We start from the raw sequence: 14205 nt of genomic DNA on the forward strand, positions 1-14205 counted from the left end.
TCTAAATTTCCTATATTTAAGGTGAGATTATATGAAAATGATTTCTCATTATATGAGAAATGTCAAAATCGTTAGAATTTGTATCCATTATATTCCTTATAAATTATGTGAAAATTTTGTTTAATATAAAAATAAGATTTTTCATATACGACTTAATAATTTAAAATTTAATTACAAATATATGTAGGGTGAAAAATTCATAGAATTTCGACATTTTTTTATCCAAACAAAAATAATCTAAATTAACTAATAGAGTTGATTTTTTAGAAGGATATTTGATAGTTGTTTTAGGACACCTTGTACAAGCTCCAAGCTGCCAATCTATTCTCGCCCGGGTCCAAAAATGTGAAAATAAGAAAAAAAGAAACGGGTTTTTGCATTTATTTTCAAGTTACGACGCTCCATGACGTAAATTAATAAATGGCGGTTACATTGATGACCCAAATCGATAGCAATAAATAAAGACAAGCATACAGCAGGGCGATTGACAAAGTCTGTATTAGACAGTATTAGTAGGAAGAAAAATGACAGGAAAAAAGGAGATAGATCTAGATAGACAAATTGAAAGTGGCAATCAGATTGGCAAACTGGACCAGCGAATTTTTTGATAGGTAATTTTAGAGAATACTTAGAGATATTTCTATAGAGAAAGAAGAGAGAGAGAGAGAGACACATAAGGAGGGAAAAGAGGAGTAAATAAGTAAAAACTGTTAGTTCCTAGTTAATAAAGAAAAGATGGGCACATTTTAATTACATGTTTAGCGAAAAATTTGTTCAATACTGATTTTATAGAAGGTCTTCCAGATTGCCTTTCATCATCTAGAGATTTTTCCTACCTATTTGTAATCAATTTTTTATTCATGAAAATGAAAGATTGATTCCAAGCTGATCACAAAATCAATAAATGATGATAACTGTACAAATCTTTATTGAACAAAAGAAGATAGTCGGAAATGTCAAGTCAGAGTCATTTAATATAAAAATAGTTCTAATAATTTCTGACTATTCTCTTGATATTGAACGCTAAACCTGAAAAAAAAGAACGGGCTAAAGAATGTACAAGCCGAGTACCTGCTGAGGACAAATCGCAACTGTGATCATGGGGTTGTTTTCAGGTTTTTTTTGTTTAATTACACGCACAAAAAAAAAAGAAAAAACTGATAATATGCAATAGTTTGAAATAATATATATCTGTTGCAATGAATGAAAATAATTAAAATCTGTTTGATATATGAAGTTGATAAAAAAAATTTTGTTCATTTGTTTGATCACTTTATAAGAAAATTTCGAACAATCAACTTAATATTTAAACAGATTCAATAAAGCCAAGATTTATGTATCTATAGACCCAAGAATCAATGCATCGAGAATTAATTAAATTAAGAATTGATAACCAATTGAAAATCCAAAAATTTGGAATTAAGCGCCAATTTTTCAAAACTTGTCAAGAATTTTATTGTATTTAATCATTTTTTAAAGAGTATGATACATATCGCATATGCGATGGTAAAATATCTAAATACTCGAAAAATAAAATATATTTTCTCTGTCTCACATTTTGGATATAGAGGACCACATGATCTGTCAATAATTACACATTTGAGAAGAAAAATTAAATATAATGACTCGGCTTAAAGTGTTTGGATTTGGTCTACTATAAAAATAAGAAATGTGCAATAGACATTATCGATCCCGTCCAGTGCTACGCGAGTCATTATTTTTTATCTTGTGCAAGAAAAGAATTGAAACTGGAGGTAATTGTAAAGTTCTTCCAAATAATAATCAAAATTATTGAGATCTGAGGTTTCATTATAATGAAAACACGAAAAATATATTTATTTTATAAAATTAAATTAAAATTTTATAGTATCAAAACAATTTAAAAATTTGATAAAATCATATATTGACATCAATATTATATAAATTAATTAAAATTAAAACATAAATTTTAATTTAAAAATATATATATAATTGCCGGCAATTATATATAATTATTTATATATTACAAAGTTTCCTGAAATGCAAAGTTCTCGATCTCGAATTTTTCGATCCGCCATTGAATCGCAAAACATTGTCTGAAAAATCGGGGAAAAAAGCTCGTTTAAATTGCCCATCGAAATATATTTGCGAAAACTCACTGACAATCGTAATAACCAGGAAGTGATAACAGTTTTTTCAATAATCAAACATCGAAAAGTTTGATCTATCAAAGAATAACATCAAATCACATTTTTCGCGATAGATCACAATTGTACATTTCTTGTATGATCTCTTATTATTTCTTTACTGTGAAATATATAATACTGATAATTATTATATCGTCTCCCCATGATTATGATTTATTGTAGTTAATATTTGTGATAATCGAGACTGAATCACATATAGCTCACAAACTTAAATATAAGTTTATATTTAAAATGAAAATTTAGCACTTAATATTTTTATTAAAAAATATTTAAGTCTAAATTACATTTTTAAATTAAATTTAGCATTTAATGTTTTATAAAGCTAAAAAGAACTGCTATGATTCCGTCTGGATTATATATATATATTGTTTTATTTATTTATTTGATAAGCCGACTCTCGCAATTAAATTTAATATTCCTTTTCTATGTAATTTATATATATAAATTGTGTAGACATATATTTTTATACGAATCAGTAAAGTTGCTTCACGATTTCTATAGGATATAATTGTTTTTAACATACAAACAAAAAATTAAGAGATAATAGAGATGATAATAATTATCAACACATGAAAATTGTGCATTTTTGTATTATTAAGTAATCAATTGATATAATGTTAAAGCTATTAAATTGATATTGATTAATTATATTAGTAAATATTTATATATATACATATATATATATATATATATACATATATATATATATATATATATATATATATATATATATTGATATGTGATATATTAATTGATTGATATTAATTAGCTAATATTATATTAATAATTTTATCAATGATATTAATTAAAAGAAAGAATTGCAAAATAATTACATAAATAGGCGTTATAAATGGCGTATCAATATAATAATGGAAAAATATTCGAGTATTTAAGAAAATACTCGAGTTTCACAATAGAGGAGAAAAATAAATTCAAATTAAAATTCTATTGTGATGAGAAAGATATGAAGATATATTGTGTATATACAAACAAAAGCGTACAGGATACAAAGATTTACTTAATAAATCAACTTTTTATTAAATTAGTAATTTAATAAAAAATTAAAAATGAATAAAATATACATATATAAAGATACAATAACTTTAAAATTACATACAAAGATTGTGAAGACAATTGTGAAAGGAGCAAAAGATCAACGAAGTTATTTAAATAAAGAACGCTCTTTTAATATCATATTACAAAAATTCTGTAATTCTAAAAAATTTAGAGACAAAATTATACAATTATTTTATACATAATTGTATATGTAATTTTACAGTAAAAATGAAATTTTATGATTAAAGTATTTTAGAAAAATCAATAATGTGATTTTACAGTTAAAAAAAAATAATTATACTTTAAACTTATTAAAATTGTGCAACAAAAAATATTACTTTTTCTTTGGATTATGATTCTAAAACGCTATTTTTCTTATTCATTAATAAAAAAAATATACGAAATTTATAAAATAAATTTAGAAATCACGTATCAGATCTTTATATCATTAGTTCTATTGACGATATCGTATGTATTGTTCGCGATTTTATGTAAATTTTTATTCTTCATCAACAGATTATTGATATCATGATAACAAACATTTAATTTTTATATACTTTTATAATTAATAATTAGCGAGAACACGCGATAATAATATTAAAAAAAAAAAAGAATTTTAATTCAAACTTGATTATATATTTCGTTTTATTTTCAAAACTGATTAGAAATTGTACACATATTATATATATATATATATATATATATATATATATATATGTATAAATACATATATACATTTTTTAAATAAAATTTGTAAAAAAATACATATATATACATATTGTAGCATAATAAAAGCGCGTGTTCTCGCGTATTACAATTTAATTGATAAAATATCTAAAGAGGATTTAATTATTGAATGTCCGCACAAATCCGTTATATAGTTTAGTTTGCTCATGTTCTTTAAAGCCTTTCGGAGATTTTGAAATTTTTATATTAAACTTCAATAATAAAAATTTAATATATTACATACATACAAAAAATAGCTTTATATATATATATATATATATATATATATATATATATAATTCTTTTATAAATATATATCTATCAAAATAACTAAAAATTCATAAACTTCTGAAAAATTTAAGCAATTATTGAAAACATAAAATTTTGCAAAAACAAAAAATATCTAAAATAACGATTGTGAGACTGACCAATATATCTGAATAACTTTTTATGCTGAAATATGTACATGTGCATATCATATGCGTGTATGTATAAGGGCGAGATTACTCCATTAATTGATCGTTTGTGCAAATATTATAAAATTATTATAAAATTTTAATAACAAAACTGACGACTGCCGTAAAATTAATATATTTATGTATTATGTTGATCAAAGAAATTCATTCGTTTTTTTCTACAAAGTTTTGATAAAGTTGAATGGAAACATTAAATTAATATACTATATTAATAAATTAAAACGAATGAATTTTTTAATCAATTTAATATTATATTTGTTATATATTATTATTACGTCGTTATATTTATAGTTATTACATTACATATATATGTATAAAGTAATTCCAATTATTGTGTATATTTATAGGGAATATTATTATTATTATATTGTCGACGATAATCTCGTCGGTTCTCATTGACCGGAATATTGTGCAACAGACGGGACGTTCGGTCCTTTTTATATAATATAAGAAAGAAATGCGCCACCTTGTATCCATGTACAACTTTGTAATAAATCAATTTATTTATAAATTGATCGTTCCTTTAATTTTAATCTCTAATTTAATTTTTAATTTTAAAAATAAAAGTGGTCAATTAGGCGTAGAGAGCTAGAGATCAAAATAATGGTGTAGGTTAATTAGTCAAAATATATCTTCATAATTTAAAATACAATATCAAAAAACAAAATCGATGTAATAAATATAAAAAAAAATATAAGAAAATTGAAGTTGGGTGCGGACGTTTCGACTTACTTTTAAGTCATCTTCAGCGCAAATATTGAAACGAAGTTAGAGCATCTATAAAACCTCTGCGGTTCGCAGAGGTAGAAAACGGAAATTAAAAGCAGAAAAAATATATAAACAAATGTTAATCAGAAAGGAGATCAACTCCGAATGCCACGGTTGTGCATAGTAAATCGTAGACAGCATACTAATCTTAGAGGAGATGCAACTCCAGACGCAACGGTTGTTCATGGTTTGTTTCGAACGGCTTCCAAATATTTTCAATGAGTGAAACACCTCTCATTTGGGTTAATTGGCCCAAAGTTGAGTATGGTTCATCAGAGAATCTGTAAGACCGTGTGAAAATAAAAGTAAATAGACAATAGGAAAATTATTTAGCAATGTAAGTATTTATAGAGGGTCAAATAATGATTAAAAAATAATAATTGGTTTAAAAAGAAAACAAAAAAACTAGCTGGGAAATAAATAAATAAAGAATAAGAAACAAGCAAGTCAAAAGTATAAAACAATGTAATTAGCATAAAAATCGAAAAAATATGCGGTTCAATAACAATAGATAATTAAAGTAAGAAAATGATAATCAGAAAAATACAAAAAATAAAAAAATAATTTTTATACAATAACCGAGCGGAATTTAACAATTTATCAGGACATAAAAATCAATAAGATAAAAAAGATAAAAATAACTTACATTGTTATGCAGAACAAAGTTGAACATGATTAACCGTTAAAAGAATCGTCAGGTGAACAAGTATGTTAACATTTCGTTATAAAAAAAAAACCTCTGTAACACTTTGTCTTACGAAGGCAGGAATATAAGTGACAAAAAATAACGTACATACGGTCGTGTAGATTTCTGTGTATGACCCTCAGATATTCGGAAGTTTATTTATTATATCGTTGTAAATGTCAGGAAAACAATCTGTATCCGTTTGTAAATTTAAACCGTTATGTTGTCTTTTAATGCATATCATTTCGGAAATTAGCCTTTTATTATAAAAGGATTCTTTATCTAGTATCTTGACCTCATCCCATTTGAATTCATGATCAAAATTCAACCTATGTTCGGTAATGACAGACTTATTAGTTGTAACTCTATTCATATGTTTCCTTCATATGTTTCCTTCATATGTTTTAATTTTAATTTTATTCTCTGTTTAAGACATTTTACTTTAATTTATTTGATTATGAATTAAAAAAAGAGATCATTATGAAAACGAAATTTTCTCAATATGGGGAGAAATAATATTTTTTTAGATTGATTAAAAAATTTGTTTTATTTTTCTTTACTAAAGTCAGTTAAAATTTAGTCTCTTATAAATAGAAGCTCTGATAGAAGTAAAATAGTGATAAAACAAGACAAAAAAACAATTCTCTCCATATTGATATAACAAGTTTTTTTTTATTAAAATAAGAGCGAAATTACTCCATTAATCGATCGTTTATGCAAATATATAAAATTTTAATGACAAAACTAATAATTGCTGTAAAAATATATTAATATATTTATAATTAATATTAATATTGTATATTAATATTAATATTATAATAATTAATATTAATATTGTATATTAATATTAATTATTTGTAATTAATATCAATATTGTAATAATTAATATTAATATATTTATAATTAATATTAATATTAATATATTTATATATTGTGTTGATCAGAGAAATTCATAATAAAATAAAGAATGTAAAAGGACGTATGTAAATTAATTTTAATATATTATCAAGTATGTTTAAATATAGTTAAATATTTGAGCGTTAGAGAGAGAAAGAGAGCACCAAGAGCAGAAAGTGTAAGCAACGTGAACATCTAGGTACTTTATGTCTATGATGATAACACCGCATCAACAGAGATCGATAACCGGATTCTAATCTTCATCGCCAGATATCACTGGTATCCTTGTGAGTTGTGTACACGAGTATGTATTACATGTTTACGGCTGCGGCTTGTGCGCTTTAGCTCTTATCTGTGAAGTGTTTTCCAATTATTGAGAATCATCTGAAATTTATTAAGAATATGATTAATCGTATTCGGCCTCGTCTTGTGACCTTCGACGTGACCGACACGTTGTTGATGACAAAACTCGAAGAGCATTACAGCGAGATTGGTTCTCAGCATGGTCTGCTCGTCGAGCCTAAAAAATTAGCGCGAAGTTTCAAAACCAATTACGTGCAACTTAGCAAGGAACACCCGATATATGGCAAGCACACTGGTTTGGGATGGGAGAATTGGTGGAGAACAATTGTGTATAATGTATTTAGAGATCAACATGCGTCTGTATCAAAGGACAAATTGAACAAGGTACTATAAACGATTATTATCAAAAGATACAATGATATACTTATATAAATTTGTAACAAGTGTAAAATAAATAAATAAATATATATATATATAAATAAATAATATATATTTATTTATATTAATATATATATATATACAGGATGGACCAATAACTCTGTCCAGCTGGATATTACATATTTTTTTTTTTAAAACAACTATTTTTTCTTTACACCAATTGATTTCTCTCATTATTTTGTACATAAAAGCATTAAGATAAGATAATGGAAAAATGAATATTTTACTAGATATTTTATGTAAAATTAAGAAATTATTTCAACCCTCATAACTCAAAAAGTACTCAATGAAGAAATACTTATTATAGTGTTTTGGAAAGCTCTCGAGATAAGCTATAAGAATAGGAATTAAAAAAGGGGAGGTTCCATTTAAAAAAATGGAGATGACCTTGAAATCTCTGAAGCACCTCCACCTACAAAAAAATGATTAGTAACATATTACGACTCTCTTGATACCGTTCAACTTTTATAAGTACAAAATTTTTGTATCTCTAAAAACAACGGAGATATTTCAGGTGGACAGAGTTATTGGTCCATCCTGTATATTTATTTATATTAATGTATATATATATATATATATATATATATATATACACACACACACACAGGATGTATCTTAAAAAGCTCCCACTAAGCAAATAGCGTTATTCCTGATTAAAAACCAAGTCGAAAAGTCCTGAACCATTTTTTTCCATAATGCTTAATAAAGCAGTAATTAATGAATAAAGTCGCGCCAATAAGAAGACAACCTTCCTCAATATATGAAGTTATCAATATATGAAGATTTGGATAAGCAAAAATAAATTGTTTTGTGTTAATTTTTAAACAATTCCTCTTTTCAGAAATCTTTTTAATACCTAAATCTGATTAATTATTTAATGAATCTTGGAAAAAAAAATGGTTTAGGACTTTTCGACTCAATTTTTAATCAGGAATAACGCTATTTGCTTAGTGGGAGCTTTTTAAGATACACCCTATATATATATATATATATATATATATATATATATATATATATATCTTCTGTCTTTAAAATATTTGTTTTATTTTCTCTATACTTTTTATTTATTCTTGATACATATTATTGTATTATTCTAATTTTAATGCAAATGAAAATCAATAAAAGTCATCTTACACATACATTTTTATTATCTATTTTCATTTAATATAATTATTATAATTTTATTTATAAACATATATATTTATATATTAAACATTTAATCTGAAAATTTTTATTTTCTTTATGATCATTGACACTATTTATTATTTTCCTTCCTAGGTTGCCGACAGTCTGATAAATTGCTACGGCACCGGCAAATGCTGGCACAAATATCCTGGTACCATTGATTTACTCAATTACCTGCAGAAAAAGAACATCATTCTGGGTATTATCTCGAATTTTGACGAACAATTAGAATCAATTCTCAAGGATGTTCAAATTCACCAATATTTTACCTTTGTTTTGACCTCATATAATCTTGGTGTGGAAAAGCCGAGCTTACAAATATTCGAGGAAGCATTAAAATTAGTGAAGCATCTTCGAGAAGAAGAAATATCACCTCAGGAAGCAATGCATATTGGTGATAGACTGGACAATGATTACTTTGGAGCGAAAAATGCTGGTTGGAATGCTTTATTGATTAAACATGAGAATGAGATTGACAATATCAATATACCCAAGGAAAATGTTTTTAGAAATTTAAAGGAGCTTCAGGAACATTTTCAGAAAACATTTGAAACAAATTACTAATTAATAGTGCAACGATTATCTGTTAGCTATTATCTATTATAAATATTATCTATTATAAATATTATCTATTATTTGAATAATTTTATCTTTTATTTTGAAATAGTTTTATTTTATTTAGATTTATTTTAGTATAGTTATACAGTATAGAATTCTTTCACTTATATTTATATTTGATAACAATTTACATACAAAAACAATTTGATCAGAAAAATTGGATATGCAAATTTGATCTTTCTTTATCTTGTATTAAAAAAAAAATCTTTGTATACATTTATATATTTATAAATATTTGAACGTAATCATGTGATAAATGTGATATGGTACATTATATACTTATTAAAATAATTAAGAAGAATCTGGTTTTAATTTATTTTATAAATCTGGTTTTAATTTACTTTAAAATAATTAAGAAGAATTTGATTTTAATTTATTTTATTAATAATTATTAAGTAATTATATAGGAAAAAAACAACTCTATTATACAAGATGAATTTTTTTTTGTACAAATGTTATACTTAATTATATTAGATTTTATTCTACAAGAGACCTTCAGTAATGTAATATATAAGCTATTTAGATTAAAAAAACGAAGACAGATTTTCCTTCGTAAGATAGAAATTGAATAATATGACAAAATACATAACATAAATACATTATATAGACTCTGGCGCGGGCGCTCTTGTTGAATAGTCGCGTCTTTGTCTAATTGTAAGTGTCGTCATGTGTCGCAGCCTAAGTCAAGGCGAGAGGAGGAGCCGAGGATCATCCCCTACGCACGGGAGCCAGTATTGGCAGAGAAAACTGACAGAGAAAATATCGCGACGTTCTCAACGCTGTCGATGACCTACGTGTCTTCTGGACGGCGATGGGCGAGCTCAGAAGAACATTTGTGCGCGAATTCGCCCAGAATGAGACTCTCTTATCGACTCAAGACGTGGCTGTCGCCGAATCATCCTCAACCGAGGACCCGCCAAGGTGCTGGAACTGCGGTTCTACCGCCCATTTTGCTCGGAAATGCCTCCACGCGATGGCGGCAAGATACTGCTTCCGGTGTGACACTCGGAACCGAAAGCAAAATCTTGCCGCTATCGCGCCCAGGGCTATACAATAAGGCCCACAATACCTATACAATATCTGCCCACTTTGCCACTTGGTATGGCTGGTACAGGGCCCCTACGTGCGAAGTAGAGACCCTTGGTGATCTAGGAATCCTCGGTGCCATACCTGGCTCTTTGTCCTCTGTACAGGGACCTAGTCCGAGGACGAAGAGTCAGATATGGCACCCGCCCGGGATCCTACTAAGAACGTGGCTGTCGGCGATCACAATATACAGGGCGTCCCGGACCAGTCGAATATTATAAACTATGCACTTTAGAAAGAAATGTTTCAGACAAAAGTTGTATGGCTTGAAGGGGGCCATCAGATAGTAGCAATGATTTGACATGGAAGAATCATTTGAAGGTGACGTAAAGGTCACCTTCAATTTCTTAAATGGAACCCCCTATTTTTTATTACATATTCGTGTAGCTTATCTCGAGAGCTTTCCAAAACACTATAATAAAGTATTTCTTCATTGAGTACTTTTCGAGTTATGAGGCTTGAAATCATTTCTTAATTTTACATAAACCGTAAAATATCTTGTGAAATATTCATTTTTCGATTATCTTACCTTAATACTTTTATGTACAGAATAATGAGAAGAATCAATTAGTGTAAAGAAAACACATAGTTGTTTTAAAAAAAATATGTAATTGTTAATTGCAAATTACATATTTTTTTCTTAAAAACAACTACGTTTTTTCTTTACACCAATTGATTCCTCTCATTATTTTGTACATAAAAGTATTAAGGTAAGATAATCGAAAAATGAATATTTTACAAGATATTTTACGGTTTATATAAAATTAAGAAATGATTTCAAGCCTCATAATTCGGAAAGTAATTAATGAAAACTAACTTAATTATAGTGTTTTGGAAAGCTCTCGACGTGAGCTACCAGAATATTTAATAAAAAATAGGGAGTTCCATTTAAGAAATTGACGGTGATCTTCATGTGACTTTCAAATGACTCTCCCATGTCAAATAATTGCCACTATCTGATGGCCCCCTTCAAGCCATACAACTTTGTTTGAAACATTTCTTTCTTGAAGTAAACTCTAACTAAAATTAACTAAAGAATGTGACTTTATTAATATTTTATTCCCATAAGACTTAGTTTACGAAAAACCCTTTATTTTTAATCATTTATAACTCGAAAACTATTAGTGCCTCGATATTTTCGCTGAGGAAAAATCGTTTTTAAATTGACCAGAGAATCTACCTTTAAAATATGAAGCAGTAGTTTCGGGACACCTTGTATAAATTGAATTTTTTTGTATATTAAAACTCGATATAATTTTTTAAAACGAGCTATTTTTTCAATTAACTGATATAAAATCCAAACTAATCAGTCTTTTTAAGCTCGTTTAAAGGATTATATCTTTTGGAATGGTCACTGGCGTTATTGATTTAACTTGTTGCACATATAAATATCTATATTTATATTAGGCTAGTCAAGCATAACATTGGACTGGTTATCTATTTATCTAACCAGTCCAATGTTATGCTTGACTAGCCTAATATAATTCACCCTAAATTATCAGTGTATTTTATCGAGAAATTCAAGCTATGTGATTAAAATGTAATTACTACGTAATTAGTACCCTAGTTACATATATATAAAAAAGGAATAATTATATATTCAAATTAGAAATTTCGATTTCAACAGGAAGCAAAAGTAAATGTGTATAGAATTGACGAACCATATAACATTTTATTTAAACGTATCGTTATTTATTTATTAATTATTGTTATTGTTATTTATATATTAATAAGTTTTAAAAATATTTAGAAGTAAGTTTAAACAAAGATTTTATATTGAATTTTCACAGCAATCTGTCTTGCTTTGTGTATCAATATGTTTTATTTTATTTTATTATGTAATTCTCAATTGCTAATAATTAAATGCAATTAGAGCATAAAGGATCCGTTTTGATGGAATATTTATCGCGCACTTATTTTTTTTCTATTCTAAAAAAGAAGGGCAAAAGCATTTTTCCCTTGCATATTTAACAAAGCACAATACTGCATCAGCATATTGTCGACCTTCATAAGCGTACCTTCTCAGATTTATTTTTCCTATGCATATTTTTCTATCTATTTTCTCAAACAGGTACTATAATTTATTATACAGGGTGGCCTCGAACGTTTTCCAGGAAGACTTTGAGATCTTATAGGAAATTTAATTCTGAACAAAAAATTTCCTATGGGTCGAAAAATGCTTCCTTAAGAAGCTCAAAAACCTCTGATGAAGGAAGAGCAAAAGGAAAGAAAATGAAATAAAAAGAAAATAAAACTAAATAAATTTCTTGAAAAAAACGATAAAAATAAAAAATAAAAATCTTTTTCTTTTATGAAAATAAAATAGAAGTTAATTAAAAAAAAAATTATTTTATTTTCATAAAAGAAAAAGATTTTTATTTTTGTCGTTTTTTTCAAGAAATTTATTTAGTTTCATTTTCTTTTTATTTCATTTTCTTTTCACCTTTTGCTCTTCCTTCATCAGAGGTTTTTGAGCGATAACTTCTTAAGGAAGCATTTTTCGACCCATGTTTATCGGAAATTTTTTGTTCAGAATTAAATTTTCTATAAGATCTCAAAGTCTGGTTGGAACGTTTGGGGCGACCCTGTATAATAGGCAAATTGACCAATCATGGTTGATTATTTAAAAAATAATCGACTATGGTTGGTCAATTTGCCTACAACTTACGACTTGCGACGTTACGATACAACCAATGTAGATCTGGCTTAAGGCCGGATCTACAATAGATAATTTATGCCCTAAGCTTTAAAAAATTGACTAATCACAATCGAGTATTCTCTTCATACTTGACTGTGATTGGTCAATCTTTTAAGGCTTATGGCTTAAATTACCTATTGTAGACTCGGCCTAAGGGGATCAATAAAGCATTACTACTACTACTACTACATAACGTTATATATTAAACATGTGGGTGGTATCATGATATCGCTCTTTCCGGGTACAATGATATATCCGCGAGATATATCCGATTTTGCTCTGCGTCGGAACATCTTTACATAAAATTTATAATATAAAATAATCATCCTTCTCACACATAATCATCCGAACTTATATTTAATCCACATTTTTTTTTTAATAAAGGAAATAAGTTTCTCTTGAAAAAGAACTATATATACAGGGTGGGCCAATAATTCCGTCCACCTGGAATATCTCCATTATTTTTAGAGATACAAAAATTTTGTACTTGTAAAAGTTGTACGGTACCAAGAGAGCCGTTAAATAGCTGTATTAAAAAAAATATGTAATTTGCAATTAATTTCATTATTCATATTTTTTCTTAACAACAACTGTTTGTTTTCTTTACACCAATTAATTCCTCTCATTATTTTGTACATAAAAGCATTAAGGTAAGATAATCGAAAAATGAATATTTTACTAGATATTTTATGGTTTATGTAAAATTAAGAAATGATTTCAACCCTCATAACTCAAAAAATACTCAATGAAGAAATACTTTATTATAGTGTTTTGAAAAGCACTCGAGATAAGCTATAAGAATAAGTAATAAAAAATGGGGGGTACCATTTAAAAAAATAGAGATGACTTTGAATCTCTGAAGCGCCTCCACCTACAAAAAAATTATTAATAGCATATTACGGCCCTCTTGGTACCGTACAATTTTACAAGTACAAAATTTTTGTATCTCTAAAAATAACGGATATTCCAGGTGAACAGAGTTATTGGTCCACCCTGTATATGGATATACAGGGTGGTCCCGAACGTTCCAGCTAGACTTTGAGATCTTATAGGAAATTTAATTCTGAACAAAAAATTTCCGAT

At 26.9% G+C, this 14205-nt stretch overlaps 1 protein-coding gene across 1 annotated transcript; it reads left to right on the plus strand.

Annotated features, from left to right (window-relative positions):
• Positions 1-7016: 7016 nt before the first annotated feature.
• Positions 7017-9311, plus strand: LOC105254272 (rhythmically expressed gene 2 protein). Its single transcript, XM_011262826.3, has 2 exons — positions 7017-7481; positions 8814-9311. Exons 1-2 carry the CDS (start codon positions 7197-7199, stop codon positions 9282-9284), a joined length of 756 nt encoding a protein of 251 aa, XP_011261128.1. The 5' UTR covers positions 7017-7196; the 3' UTR covers positions 9285-9311.
• Positions 9312-14205: the final 4894 nt, after the last annotated feature.

This window comes from Camponotus floridanus, unplaced genomic scaffold (assembly GCF_003227725.1).
Source record: "Camponotus floridanus strain SB8 unplaced genomic scaffold, Cflo_v7.5 scaffold152, whole genome shotgun sequence".
Taxonomy (NCBI): Eukaryota; Metazoa; Arthropoda; class Insecta; order Hymenoptera; family Formicidae; genus Camponotus; species Camponotus floridanus.